Genomic DNA, 15,948 nt, shown 5'->3' with positions numbered 1-15,948 from the left:
ATTTTATTTGGAAGTCACGTCGCACGACCGCGCAATTGTCAGTTAAAGCGACGCAGTGCCGAATCACAAAAAGTGGTCTGGTCTTAAGCCAGCAAAATGGGCCGGTCTGAAAGTGGTTAATGCGCATTTGAGACCTCTGAGCTATTCTAGTTAATGGCACAGAAAAAAAAGCTGTCTACTGCAGTACTAAAGTCACTACTCACCCTGATCACGTATAATAAGAAAATATGTGCCAGTGTGTTGTCTTTATTAGAATACAGTTGCTCAATAACATTTATACTGTATTCTTGTATTGTGCTTCCTCTGTATGTAGCACATTTATGTTGTTGGGGGCATTTGTGCTGCATTTGTTTCCAAACTGACAAAAACAAAGTACACGGGTGTTTATATGTTCCGATATTGCAGTGCCTGGTCTTTTCAGAGGCGTAAAGACCAGGCACTGCAGTATTGAAGGTCTGTAAATGCTTCCCAAGGCCAATGCCTGTTCTTCATTCAACGTTCAATTCTACACATAAAATTCTTAGTGTCTTTGCATCACTTGGCTTTGAACTTAATTTAAATGTTTGCCGACTGGCTCAGTCCAATATACGTCTGCAGAATGGCACTCCTGCGCAATCTGGCTTACCTGTATGTCAGTCCGCAAAAGCGGTATGGCGGGCGCAGGTCCATCAGACTGTCTGCCGGCAGCCCGCGATCTCGGTGAGGATAGTCAGAACAGGATAGTTCTGCCTAGTAACATGACAGGGAGCTTCTGTTCCCTGTCATCGGGAACAGTGATCTGTAATCTCATGTCAGTGGTAGCCCATTTCCCTCCCCTCCCCCAGTTAGAACACACACTGAGGGAACACATTTAACCCCTTGATCGCCCCCTAGTGTTTAACCCCTTTGCTGACGGTGGCTATTTTTAGTTATAAATGTTAATGGTTCCACAATCCTGTCAAGTGTCCAATCTGTCCGCCGCAATGTCGCAGTCCCGATTAAATATTGTGGATCACCGCCATTACCAATAAAAAATGTATAATGCCATACATCTATCCCCTATTTTGTAGGCGCTATTGCTTTTGCGCAAACCAATCAATATACGCTGCTTGTGATTTTATTTAATTTTTTTTCCAAAAATATATGTAGATAATTACATATTGGCCTAAACTGAGGAAGAATATCTTTTTTATTTTTTTTTATTATATATGTTTTGGGGATATTTTATTATAGCAAAAAGTAAAAAAAAATTATATATTTTTTTTTTCCAAATTGTCAGTCTTTTTTTGTTTGTGCAAAAAAAAAAAAAAACGCACCAAAAGAAACATCTATTTGGGGGGGGGGGGGAAGGACATGCATTTTGTTGCAGCATTGTATGAATGCACAATTGTCCGTCTTTTTTTTTTTTTTTTTGCAGTTTCAAAAGCCTGTCTATGGTTTCGGTACAAGCCAGTGAGCTCTGTACACTTGTAAGGGGCATTTGTTCTGTGCTATTTTCTTGTAGCTCTGTGGTATCTGCATGGTATGATGGTGTCAGTGTGGACAATGCCTGTATAACTTGTGTTGACACAATCGCTTCATTCAAAGCCTGAGTGACAGTTGTTTGTCGGCCCTGTTCACACCACAACGGTCTAATGAGTAAAACAGGGCTCGACAAACCCCGGGCGCCTGGTCGCATTTGCGCCTAGAATTCGTGTCCTGGCGACTGGGGCAACGCTGCTGGGGTATCCCATCTCCATTTGGACCCCGAACTCCGCCGCGCAAATGCATCGGGCCGCGCCGGCCAGTAATTGAGGCCGCGGCTTTGCGGCCTTCTAAAATCTTTCGGTAGTCTGGCGCCATCTTGTGGTGGATGTAGATATTACACCCTATTCCAATAATGCTAATTCCTAATGGAGTGAAGCTCCCCTGCCTGTTTTTCACTGCCCGCCCATTTCCTTCCCAAAGTGAAGAGAAGGAAGTGTGACACGGTGAGTGTGGTGGCTGGTAAATGGCTTCTCATTATATATATATATATATATATATATATATATATATATATATATATATATATATATATATATATATATATATATATATATATATATATATATATATATATATATATATATATATATATATATATATATATATATATATATATATATATATATATATATATATATATATATATATATATATATATATATATATATATATATATATATATATATATATATATATATATATATATATATATATATATATATATATATATATATATATATATATATATATATATATATATATATATATTATATATATATATATATATATATATATATATATATATATATATATATATATATATATATATATATATATATATATATATATATATATATATATAATATATATATATATAATATATATATATATATATATATATATATATTATATATATATATATATATATATATATATATAACTTATTCAGGGAAGCCTATCCCACACGCACCTAACTGTCCCCCAGCCACCCCCATCAAATCATTCCCCGCATCGATTACTGTTCTGTATCACCACCCCCTCCCTTTTAGAATGTAATCTCTATGAGCCGGGCCCTCCTGTCCCTTCTGTATTGTACTATAATTGTGCTGTCCCCCCTCTACATTGTAAAGCACTGCGTAAACTGTTGGCACTATATAAATCAGTGGCGGTAAGGCGTTTTTGGAGCATTTTCACTCATCACCTTTTTTTTTTTTTTTTTATCTCCTGTTTATATGTGGGTTATGTTAAGCCTTTGGTAATTTTCTACTGCTGAGGGCTTAGTGGAGGAATGAATAATTTTTATACTAATGTGAATTATGTGTTTTCATCTTTTGATTGGCAAATCATCTTCCCAGTTTGACAGCTGAGATTGAGTTTGCAGGCTTGATCGGTCGCCTGTTCTTTACCGCTGCTGTGGACAGGGAGTGCCGCCTGTCATTGGTCATCAGTGCCACCTCAGTGTTGCCTGTCAGTGCCCATTAGTGCAGCCTATCGGAGCACATCAGTAACGGGGGGGGGGTTTATATATACCCTGTTTCCCCGAAAATAAGACCTAGCGTGATTGTCGGTGATGGCTGCAATATAAGCCCTACCCTGAAAATAAGACTTACAAGTACTTTAACTAGGGCTTATTTGGGGGGTAGGGCTTATATTGCAGCCATCACTGACAATCACGCTAGGTCTTATTTTTGGGGAAAGAGTATGTATGTATGTATATATAAATTTTATAAAAATTATTTTCCCACACACTATAACTATATGTGTATGTATACATTTTTTTTTTTTCTCTTGGCATCAGGTATGAGCAATTATTGTGGCCCGACGCCCTGGACATGCGGTTCTGGGCGGAGGATTTAAAAAAAAAAAAAAAAAAACTGGCTCCTAGTTTCTAAGCAAAGTTTGTTAATCCCTGCCTTAAATCAGCCCTGTTTTTAGAAGTTTTTTATATTTATCCGTAGGTTAATTTTAGATTTAGTACTCAAATAGTAAGAATGAGCAAATGGCAAACCCGTGCTTTCAAAAATTATAAAAATTCAAAAGCCGCTGACACCATTCACTGGTGGTGAATAACTTATAGCAAGCAAAAGGTGCAGTGCTGAAGGATTGTCAAATAGTCTTTATCAGAAAAATTCAACCAAAAGAAAGCGTTCAATTGGTGTGGAATACAAATTGCGATAGAAAATCTTGTGAGAGATCCTCCACCGACAGGTGCCTTTGTTGGAACTTCACATCCATTGAGGTTCTTTAGAAGTTGAGTGTAAAGCTGGGTTCACACTGGAGCGATGCGGGAACACTGCGAATCCGCGGCGTTTTCCTGCATCGCATGCCTCCCGCCGGCAGTTCACACTGCCCTATGCCGACTGCTGGGAGTGTCAGTGAAACCTTAATGACACCCCCAGATCAGTTCGCATATCGCAGTGCGATCTGCGAACTTGGACAGGAATCGGATCGCATGGTGTGAACACCCATGCGATCCGATTCTGCTGCGGACCAAAAAAGGGTTCTGTGCGAGTTTGGGGCGGATACGAAGCGAATTCAGCCATACTATCTGTATGGCTGAACTCGCATCGCACAGAGATCGGATGTGATTTGCAGTGCGGTGCGAATCACATCCGGTTCTCGTAGCCGCAGGAGTGTGAACCCAGCCTAAGGGTGGAAGAGTTCTGATGTTTGGCGTTTAGCTGATTCTTCTGTAACAAGTGCAATTGACCTCTGTATCGAGTGGTTCACCTTGGATGGTAAGAGTCAGTGTGCACCTGAATGTGGAGGGGCTATCAAGATTTTCTATTACTATTTGGATTCTACACTAATCAAACTCTTTTGGTTGAGCTTTTCTGATAAAGACAATTTGACAATCCTTTAAGCCCCATACACACTATCAGATTTTCTGCTGATTATTTTTTTTATTTTATTTTTTCCTTCAAATTTATCAAAACCATATAATATGAGGTCAAACCTACTGCATGGTTTTGGTAAATCTGAAGACAAAAATCAGAAGAAAATCTGATGGTGTGTATGGGGCTTTAGCATTGCACCTTTTGTTTGTAAGGAGGAATGAGGTGTCCTTGGGGTGGATAATAATCGTACCTATAATCTTATTCCTTAATGTTCCTTTTATTTTGACATTGGGATATTTGCTAAAGATGTGTGGTGTATCAGGATATCAACTTTGTGGATTAATAATTACCAGCTCAAAGGACATCTGGATAAGTATCGCATAATTTTCCATCTCATTCCTGAATCAATCATATTATCAATCCTAATTGTTTATTGTTTTAACCACTTCACTTCAGCCACTAAAGATTTTACCCCCTTCCGGACCAGAGCACTTTTTCCAATTTGACACTGCGTCACTTTAACTGACAATTGTGCGGTCATGCAATGCTGTACCCCAACAAAATTTGCTTGCTCCCCCCCCCCCCCCCCCCCCACAATAAGGGCTTTCTTTTGGTGGTAATTGATCACCTCCGTGGTTTTGTTTTTTTGCGCTATAAACAGGAAAATTTACTGTTTTTTTTTTTTCTTTTAAAAAAAAAATGTTTTTTCTTTTTGCTATAATAAATATCCCTAAAATTAGAAAAAAAACACATTTCTTCAGTTTAGGCAAATATGTATTCTACATATTTTTGGTAAAAATCGCAATAAGCGTATATTGATTGGTTTGCGCAAAAGTTATAGCGTCTACAAACTTGGCAAGATGACGTATTTATTACTAGATATGGTGGTGAATCTGAGATAGAGATTTATAATTTTTTTTAAAGTGCTATAAATATGCACAGATTACTGTATAAATGTCACTGGCAGAGGTTAACTGTGTGTTGCCTCAATGTGTTTTATGTGGGGATGGGACTAACTAGGAGAAATCGATGTCCCTACTTTGTAGGAACACATGATCTGTCTTCTCTCCTCCTGACAGCACAGGGATTTGTTTACACACACAAATTCCTGTGCTGGCATCTCGTGCATGTGATCGCATCGGCGCCCTCTAGTGGCTCTCCTGGGCAAAGCCCAAATATGGGATTTCACAAGGAGAGCCATTCTGCCACAGTATATCTGCGTGTATATCTGAGTGTTATGACAATATATAAATGTATATGTGATAACCTTGATCTTATCCTTATTGAGTCCTTTTTATATAGTGTGATGTCCTATATGTAAGTTCATTGGCAAAGTGAAGACTTTACAGTGTATAGGATGCCTGGTCCTGGGCCCCTGCTGCACTGTCTCCATCTGCTGCCCCCTTCCTTACTGCAGAACACAATGGGGGACTGGTGGATGGAATCATAGAATGCAGTGGGGGCATCAGTAGAGGTGTAATATTTCTGAAAATTGTGAAGCCATGGGAAATATTTTTTGGGAGAAAATTGAGAAAACAATTCAGTCTGGAGTAGTTTTACAAATTTGAAAGTCCTTTTGTTACACTGGGAAGTTGAAATGCAGTGTATATGAGTGTTAAATGGATTGTGTATTTTTTGGGAGGCCATGGTTTGTAACACTTCTATACTTGTAGCTGATGCTGGTGAATAAACACTTTGTGGTGATCCCGAAGCAGCAGAACGTTTTTCTGGAATGACTCCTGCACTACTTGCACTTTCTTTACTCTCCTCATTTTCTTCCATAAAGTATTTTTAATCTCTTTAGAACACCTCTGGCAAGCAAGGATCTGTTTTGTCATAATTGTAGCATTTTGGAAAATAATATTTCCAAACTCTAGATCGGTGATTTTCAACCAGGGTTCCTCCAGAGGTTGCTAGGGGTTCCTTCAGCATTGAATTTCTGCGCCTCAGATAAGTTCCCACTGACACCGTTGATCTTTTTATCTATCTGTAAGGAGGTAATTCTTCCCAATGACCACAAGTGTAAGGACCATTCTTCCCACTGACCATCACACTAATGTATCATGAGTTGTATAGTTCTGATTTTTGGCAGGGGTTCCTTGAGACCGGAGAACTATTTAAAGGGTTCCTCTGTGTTGAAAAGGTTGAGGAAAGGCTGGTCTAGATGTTGGTCTCACCATTTTACTGAGAAGAGAAAAAAAAACCTGACCAGACTATATGGAAACCTGATGCTGTGATGGTAGAGAACATTAATATGAGTCATTTAAAGTTTTTCAATAAGTTTAAACTAATTGGTCATACAAATTTACCCTCTTGCCTGTCAACTAAGGCCTGGGAGGAAAGAAGCTATCTACTGCAGGGGTCCTCAACCCTGGACCGGAGCCCGTCTGTGGGTGGCAGGAGTGTTGGCCAGCACAACCTGCACTGCCATCCTTTCACCAGAAGGCACCCACACCCCTTCTCCTAACATCACTATTCCGTTCTGTTTCCATGGTCATTCTACCTACGGGGAGGAGAGACGGGCCTGCAGGTGACAGGCTGCCCACTCGCCTCTTCCCTGCAGGTGACAGGCTGCCCACTCGCCTCTTCCCTGTAGGTGACAGGCTGCACACCGCACCCAATCTATCCTGAGGCAAAAAAATAAAAAAGGAGCGAAAAAAGCTTTTTCCCAATGTTTGTTTTTTTATTTTTTATTTTTTTCTTCTAGGCATCAGGCATACTCCTAAAAGTTACTCCAACAGTTGCTTTTATCCTGTGTCTTTTGTATTACAGTGTGTAAATATTCAGATTTTCTATGCTTGGTGGTGTTTATCGTTGCAGGTCCCGTTCATATATCGTCACTGAATTTTTAATGTGGGATAATGAACACAAGATTTCTTTTTGTCTTTGCAGTGATGACTGGGAGGATATGCAGTATCAGGACACTGACTCTGATGTTCCGGAGCACAGAGAGAACCGTGTCAAGGTGAAATGGTCCCTGGAGGAGGTAGGTGCCACACCACACTCTTCAAATGTAATTCACAGGTATGATCTAACGGATGCCTACCTTCCCAATTCCATCTGCAGTTATCTGAGAAGGTGTTCTTTCCAAAACCACCTCATAACTCCTGTTCTTCCAGTGCCTGACTTTGAGTTCTCATTCCAAGATGATGCTTGGAATGAGATGAAAAAAGGTCTTCCTGTACAGGAGAACAACTATGGCTCGATGAGCAAGAAGAAATGTTTCTCCCAAGGGCAAGGTGGCAACAGCAGTGGAAATCCAAACATATTTCCCCCAAAAGACAGAAGACCTCTCCCTCCCCAGCACTGACTTGGCAGCCAGTCAGCCTTCTAGTCTCCAGTCAAATTTTTTTGACAAACGGATGTGCAACTTTAAAATATATATATAAAAAAAAAAATCTATTGTCTGTAAGCAGAGCTTCACCCAAAAGAGGGAAGCTCCGCTTGTTTGCTTCCTCCTCTCAACCCTGCCCCCCCCCCCCCCCTGCTGCCACCGTCTGGGAGGGGGGAAGTGAGCACCTGTCCCCACTTCTGGGGGGGTCCCCAACAAGTTTGGCCCCCCTCCTCCTACTCAGTCTACTATAGTGACTTTAAGTTTCTAAAGGAATTCACATGTATGATATCTGCATAGTTACATTGATCCTAGATGGACCAATTTAACTACCGTATTTAAAAATGCCATACTTGAAATTTTTTTACATTTGGGCCCCTTTCAGACTGGGGCGGTGGGTGCGTCGGCGGGGTTTTACTGTCAATTTTGTGGCGCTATTCAGCCATTAGCGGGGTGCTTTAACCCCTGCTAGCGGCCGAGAAAGGGTTAAAACCACCACAAAGTGCTGCTGCAGCAGTGCTGTGCCGGCGGTATAGCCGCACTGCCCCATTTGAAATCAATGGGCAGGTTTAGGAGCGGTGTATACACAGCTACAAAGATGCTGCTAGCAGGAGTTTTTTTAACGTCCTGTAAGCGTCCACCTCTCCAGTGTGAAAGCCCTCTTTCACACTGGAGAGACGTGAGCGGTGCTTTAAAGGCGCTGTTTTAGCGATGTAGCGCCTGTAAAGTGCCTCCATATAAAAGGGGCCTTTAAGCCATCGCAGATAAACTTTTTGAAAAATCTAAGTTTTTTTCCTGTGTGTTATTTTTGTAGGATGAGACACTAAAAACCTTGGTGAGAATGTATGGACAGGGAGAATGGAAGACAATAGCCACTCATATGGTTGTAAGTAGACTGTGTTTGTTTTTTGTTTTTTTTTGTTTTGTTTTTTTATGTTTAAAAGTCTGCTTAGCATAAAATGACATTGCAGAAAGCTGTTAAGGATCACAAACTGGAATTGCCTGTATATGAACATCATCTGGGTCCTCACCCTCTCATCCAGTGTAGCCTCTCTGCTGTGTCTCAAATGAAGCTAGGACAAAATAACTGACACACATTTTGTTCAATGTTTGCCCAGGACACTTTCTCGAGACTAGGCTCATATGGTCAATCATACTGAATGCATGGAGTGGTAGCGGGGCTGCTGTCAAAAGTGGGCTCTTTGCCATACTCTAGCTGTGTGCACAGGATTTGGCTGCTGCCCAGCAAGCTCAATTCCAGTCCATTTTCTGGAGTGTAAAAGGGTTATGAGAAGAATGAAATCCCCATTGAAGAGATTTTCCTGTACTTCCTGCTTAGGAACTGGGACAGGGAGGGAGCAAAATCTTGGAACTCATAAAACTATAAGCACTTGGAAGAATGGCAAAATGGTTGGGGCTTCGGGTTTTGATTCCCATAATGTGTCTAAGGTTGTCTTATGTGTTTGTGAGATCCCCACAATGGGGGGGGGGGCGCTACACAACAGTACTAAAAAAGGGATAGGTTCTAACATTCCCCATTTTATCAAGAGCTAAGCCTGGGAGACATGGGAATGGCCTTCAATGTAAGTTTTAAGGGATTTAAAGAGGAACTAACACCTCCAATATTTTACTGCCGTGGAAGTTGCCATCTTGGCCTCTTTGATCTGCAGTTTAACCTTGGTGCTACACTTGAGGTCAGTTTTTTGCATAGTCTGACTTTAAGGTAGGCTATGATGGTAGTAGTGAAAATACAACTTAGAAAATTGCAGAGCACCCTGCAGGAGTAAAGGATTGGGTAAGAAAAACTGCTTTTTGCAGTCCCCTAGACTTAGGACGCATATGTTTGCCAAACGTGCAACAGTTTCCATGTTTGACGCTCATCAGGACAAAAGAGCACCACCAGTGACAAGAATTTTTCCAAGTCACTACAAAGCCATGCAATGCCATTGAAAGACAATATAAATTGAAGAGCGAACATCTCCCCAGCGCACCAGCAGCAGAGGCCAGATAGCAGCACAGTGGCTCATACTGTGAAAGCCCATCCAACCCCGCTGGGGTATAAGTTCTGGTGAGAGCATTCACATACCACAGCACTGAGTGGCGCACTGGGGAAGATTGTTTTCTCTGCATTGAAGATATTGGCACTTTTTGCACTTGTCACTTTATTTCACTGCTACCTGGGACATTGTTACATGGGACATTTTCTCAGCGATCCTAGGCCGTATGTTTGAAGGGTTTTTTCACACACTGATGTTTGCAATACAATTTTGAATGAATTTTATAATGTGTAATAGTTATATGTAATTTAATCTATATTTTATTGGCACATCTGTGTTAGCACATGTTCAACATATAAATCACCACCACTTTTTAATTAATATTTAACTAATATTTCAGTACTTAATTACAGTTCTTGGACACTATTATACCCACACAATAATGTTTTGCACATAGAACACTACATAAACTAGTTTTATTCCCTTGTCGACAGGCTATAATATACCAGGTATATAATATTTTGGGTTTAGCGCCATAACCTATTATTCACACTTCTAAATTCAACACCCCCCCCCCCATTCCCTTGGGTGGAGGTTTCTAGGTAGAGGCAGCTCTAACCCACCTTAATTCACTTTTTTACTCCTTTTTTCACTCATCTTTGTTCAAGTTACCCACAGAGTGGGCAGTCCGTAGCGCAACTTTATTTATTTGTATAACTTAAAATATTGCCCAAAAAATCCTGCCCCAATATGGAAAGCCCACTCAACTAGGGGGTTGATACCTATCAGTATAATGTGTGTTGTCTCCTTCCCTTTTTATTATCCAGAACCGAACTGAACAGCAGTGTCAGCACAGGTGGCAACGTGTACTTCACCCTGATCTAGTCAAAGGCCCATGGACCAAGGAGGAGGATGAAAAGGTGCGCAAGTACATGATTTTAAAGGATGTATATAGAATAAAATATTAGATTTAAAGTTGTTTCATTTGCGGGAAGATGGCTAAGATTAATTAAATTTGATCATCCAATGTTCTAGTACACTTCTTTTTATTTTATTTTTTTTTTAACTATTTTTACTGCTACAGCTGGAAGGTTTTACCTCCTTCCTGACCAGGCCATTTTTTGCGATACAGCACTGTCTTCCTTTAACCACTCTCAGACCGGACCATTTTGCTGGTAAATGACCAGAGGTCTTTTTACACTTTGGCACTGCGCTGCTTTAACTGGTAATTGCGCGGTCATGCAATGTTGTACCCAAACAAAATTTGCGTCCTTTTCTTGCCACAAATAGAGCTTTCTTTTGATGGTATTTGATTGCCTCTGCGATTTTTATTTTTTGCGATATAAACGTAAAAAGACCGCAAATTTTGAAAAAAAATGATATTTTCTACTTTTTGTTATTAGAAAAATCCAATAAACTCAATTTTAGTCATACATTTAGGCCAAAATGTATTCAGCCACATGTCTTTGGTAAAAAAAAAGTCAATAATTGTATATTTATTGGTTTGCGCAAAAGTTGTCACATCTACAAACTAAGGTACGTTTTCTGGAATTTACGCAGCTTTTAGTTTACGACTGCCTATCTCATTTCTTGAGGTGCTAAAATGGCAGGGCAGTACAAAACCCCCCCAAATGACCCCATTTTGGAAAGTAGACCCCCTAAGGAAATTGATAAGAGGCATGTTGAGCCCATTGAATATTTTATTTTTTTGCCTCAAGCGATTGAATAGTGACAAAAAAAATTTTTTTTTTTTTTACACAAAGTTGTCACTAAATGATATATTGCTCACACATGCTATGGGCGTATGTGAAATGACACCCCAAAATAAATTCTGCTGCTTCTCCTGAGTACGGGGATACCACATATGTGGGACTTTTTGGGAGCCTAGCCGCGTACGGGGCCCCGAAAACCAAGCACCGCCTTCAGGCTTTCTAAGGGCGTAAATTTTTGAGTTCACTTCTCACTACCTATTACAGTTTTGAAGGCCATAAAATGCCAAGATGGCACAAAACCCCCACAAATGACCCCATTTTAGAAAGTAGACACCCCAAGCTATTTGCTGAGAGGCATGTTGAGTCCGTGGAATATTTTATATTTTGCCACAAGTTGCGGGAAAATTACAAACTTTTTTTTTTTTTTTCACAAAGTTGTCACTAAATGATATATTGCTCACGCATGCTATGGGCATATGTGAAATGACACCCCAAAATTCTGCTGCTTCTCCTGAGTACGGGGATACCACATATGTGGGACTTTTTGGGAGCCTAGCCGCGTACGGGGCCCCGAAAACCAAGCACCGCCTTCAGGCTTTCTAAGGGCGTTACAGTTTTGAAGGCCATAAAATGCCAAGATGGCACAAACCCCCCCCCCCCAAATGACCCCATTTTGGAAAGTAGACACCCCTAAATTTAGGGGTACACTAGTGAGACTAGGTAATAAATGGCGGGTGCCCTGAAACTATAAAAAAATAACTAACCAACCAGCGTCACCTGTAACAGTTATATGGTGATCACTGGTGAAAGGGTTAACTAGGGGGCAATCAGGGGGCTTTATGCGGTAGTATATGGGGGTCCCTGGCGCTATAAAAAGCTGCGGCGAGCCTAAATACCTACCTGCCTAACTAGCGTCACCTGTGACACTAATACGGCGATCAGAAAAATGATGGCTTATTAGGCTGGGTTCACACTGGAGCGATGCGGAAACGCCGCGAATCCGCGGCGGGTTCCCGCATCGCATGCCTCCCGGCGGCAGTTCACACTGCCCTATGCGAACTGCTGGGAGTGTCAGTGAAATGTTACTGACACCCCCAGATCAGTTCGCATATCGCAGTGCGATCTGCAAACTCGGATCGCATGGTGTGAACACCCATGCGATCCGATTCTGCTGCGGGCCAAAAAAAGGGTCCCGTGCGAATTTGCGGCGGGTGCGGCGAATGGCTGAACTCGAATCGCACAGAGATCGGATGTGATTTGCACTGCAGTGCGGTGCGAATCACATTCGTTCTCATAAACCGCTGCAATGTGAACCCAGCCTTAGTGACACTGGCGACGGGGGGTGATCACGGGGTTAAACCTTTATTGGGGGGGTTAGGGGGGTACATTAGAACTAAAGGGGGCTAACTCTAACTGCCCTAACAGTTATTACAGTCACAAATGACACCAATGCAAAAAAAAAAAAAAAAAAAATGACATTGGTGTCACTGTGACTGGGGGGCAGGGGTAATTGGGGGGGTGATCGGGGGGTAAAGGGGGGGTGTGAGTGTGCCTGGCATGTTCTACTGTGTGTGTAGAGTGTTGGTGCAACTCACCGATCCGCTCTCCTCCGTGTCGGAACGGAAAATACCGACACGGAGGAGAGAATACATCACTTCCTCTCCTGTGTTTACATTACAGGAGAGGAAGTGATGTCACGGGGGATTTCTATTCGTCGGGAGCGATCGCGAGGGGGTGGCCATGAATGAATGGCCACCCCCTCGTCCCGGATCGCTCCCGGACGAAAACCGACCGCCGCAGGCACCGGGCGGGGGCCCGATCGGGCCCCCGACCCGCGGGAGGCAAGGGACGTACATGTAAGCCCTTATGCCTGCCCGTGCCATTCTGCCGACGTACATCGGCGTGCGGCGGTCGGCAACTGGTTAACTGACAATTGTGCGCCGCTGTACCCAAATAAAATCTGTCCTCCTTTTTTATTTTATTTTTCCTTCTCACAAATGGAGCTTTCTATGTACGTGATCTAGCACAGAGTGGCTGCCCTGCTGCAGTAAATGTACAGTGGGCAATCTGCAATTGATTAAGGCATATTTATAGCACTGATCACTGTATAAATGTCAATGCCGAACTGTCCTCTGCCATGTAAGTCACAATAAAAATCAAAGACACCGCCATTACTAGGTATGAATAGCTATGATTCATTTGGGTACAGTGTTGCATGACTGCGCTATTGTCATTCAAAATCTTACAGTGCTGAAAATTGGCCTGAGCAAGGAAGGGGGTGAAAATGCCTGGCATTGCGGTGATTAACATGAGAGAGTATTCTTGCAAAACTTTGTTACTTTAAACCTAATAATACCCATTGGCTTCTTTTTAGTTCCACCCATTTTATTTTCCTGTGGTCTCAACTTAAGGTTTTACAGAACAATGCTTTGTTTACTTAGTCTGAGACTCGATCAATCTGTGAGGGCCGATTCAGACTAGCGCGATGCCAGTCATCGCATGTGATTCACACCGCGCCGCAGTGCTGTGCAGATCACATGCAATCTCTGCGATGCAAATTCAGCCATTCAAACTGGCTGAATTCGCATTGCATTCAGACCAAACTTGTGAAGGACTTTTTTTTTTTTTTTTTGTCCGCACCAGAATCAGATCACATGGGCGTTAACTTGCATGCCACAATCAGTTCACATGAACAGGTTTGAGATTTAGATGCGGTGCAAATTTGCACGGCATCTAGCATGAACTGGGAATAAAGCATAGCGTTAACAAAGAAAATCTTAAAGCATATCAAACACCGTTCCTCTGCCTATATAATTTTTTTTCTTTAAACCCTTGATCCATAAATTTTTAAATTGGCATCCTTTAGAGCCAGTTCACGTTGAGGTAGCGCGACCTGCACACGACAGCAGCGGCCACTTGCAAAAGTCAATGCAAGTCGCCCCCAAAGTAGTACAGGAACCTTTTTCTAAGTTGGAGCGACTTGAGTCGCTCCTATTAGAACGGTTCCATTGTACGGAATGCGACTTGTCAGGCGGCAAAGTCCCCTGACAAGTCGTCCCAGTGTGAACTGTCTTAGGCTGCTATGGTGATTTCACAGATCATTTTTCTTCTGAGATGCTGGGTGGTTTCTCCTGGTCTGAGTGCCCAGGCTGTGTGATGTGCTGCCTCCAGGAGGTGTGCCCATGACAGCATGGCCTCACAGAGGACGTAAGTTGGTTTGGATAATGCAGTCCTTCCAGCGATGTGTGGGGTGTTTTTTTGTTTTTTTTTTGTTTTGTTTTTTAAAGTGTTACTGAACCCAGGACCCTGCAGTCACTGTATCTGGTCTCCCACAGTACATGGAAATGCAATTTCAGTAAATACAAGCTGCCAAATACCTTTTCTCATCAGCAGTTAGAGTAGTCTTGTGACATCTATCAGTGTCTGGCCAAGCACTAGTTAAAGCTTGTAGGAGAAGTTTTCTGACTGACTTATGAGACTGCAAAACCACTGACCCTCTGTCTGGACAGTGCTGATTGCCCTGTGCTGATCACATGCATCCTCCCAAAAAAACAAAAACAAAAACAAAAAAAAAACCTCTAGCAATACACACCAAACTGAGCATGTGTAGCCTGGCTCAATAGACTGTTATCAGAAAATTATTAGGAGTCAGGAAGGATCAGAAAAGACTGAATCAAACAGCCATTTTACACAATGCGGAGGATTAACCCCTTAGGTTTCACAGTGAGTATAACAAGCATGCTTTACTGCATATATAGACTGATTTTACTGTTGTGGGTTTGGTAACACTTTAAGTAGTCATGTGCCTGTGCCATAAAGGCCTTACTGTACTAAATATATGGAGGAAAAAAAAAACTTTTTGTATTTATTCACATCATTTGATGTTGGAATGCACTGGGCAGTGTTGCAAAGACAAGGCAATATGCCTTTATTTTTTATTTTTTTGTGTCGGTTCACATCACTGCCTGTGTGCATGCAGTACTTTTTTCTGTTTAGCGGGCTGCCATGGAAATCGCAGCATCCCAATACCACTATGTGACTAGAACTTAATGGGGGAAAAAAAAATGTATGATGCGCCAAGATTGGCGTTTCAGCATGATGTATTCACAGTAAATATATATAATTTTTAGCAAACTTGATAATGTTTCTTTGCATCTGTGATTGTTAAAAAGCTATGTTCCAACGCCAGGTGATAGAGTTGGTGAAGAAATATGGAACTAAACACTGGACTCTGATTGCTAAGCAGTTGAAGGGCAGGATGGGTAAGCAGTGTCGTGAGCGCTGGCATAACCATCTTAACCCGGAAGTGAAGAAGTCCTCCTGGACAGAAGAGGAGGATCGCATTATCTATCAGGCGCAAAAACTGCTGGGAAACCGTTGGGCTGAAATAGCGAAGCTGCTCCCTGGAAGGTTAGTTAGCAGATGGACAGATTAAAACTTTAAGGGCCTTTAAAAAAATAAAATTAAAAATCATGCATCTAAAGATTGGACTGTTCCAATTGTATGTAGTGTCCAGACTTGATTTTGGAACAATGAGATTAACGTTTTATAGGACACAGATGGAA

General features: G+C 41.6%; 1 protein-coding gene across 3 annotated transcripts in view; it reads left to right on the top strand.

Annotated features, from left to right (window-relative positions):
• Window positions 1–15,948, top strand: part of MYBL2 (MYB proto-oncogene like 2) — an 82,507-nt gene that overhangs the window by 29,975 nt on the left and 36,584 nt on the right. For 2 of the 3 annotated variants that reach the window (XM_077459094.1, XM_077459093.1), the window contains exons 2-5: window positions 7,236–7,329; window positions 8,489–8,560; window positions 10,499–10,591; window positions 15,573–15,793. In XM_077459094.1, the coding sequence (XP_077315220.1) occupies window positions 7,236–7,329; window positions 8,489–8,560; window positions 10,499–10,591; window positions 15,573–15,793 (480 nt within the window). The remainder of the gene's footprint in view (window positions 1–7,235; window positions 7,330–8,488; window positions 8,561–10,498; window positions 10,592–15,572; window positions 15,794–15,948) is intronic. The other variant, XM_077459095.1, reaches the window with a different exon arrangement.

Source organism: Lithobates pipiens, unplaced genomic scaffold (genome assembly GCF_037356315.1).
Source record: "Lithobates pipiens isolate NorthernLeopardFrog02 unplaced genomic scaffold, aLitPip1_a1.2 Scaffold_28, whole genome shotgun sequence".
NCBI classification, from domain to species: domain Eukaryota; kingdom Metazoa; phylum Chordata; class Amphibia; order Anura; family Ranidae; genus Lithobates; species Lithobates pipiens.
Note: the sequence above shows the minus strand (reverse complement) of the source record. Positions and strands in the feature narration are given on the sequence as shown.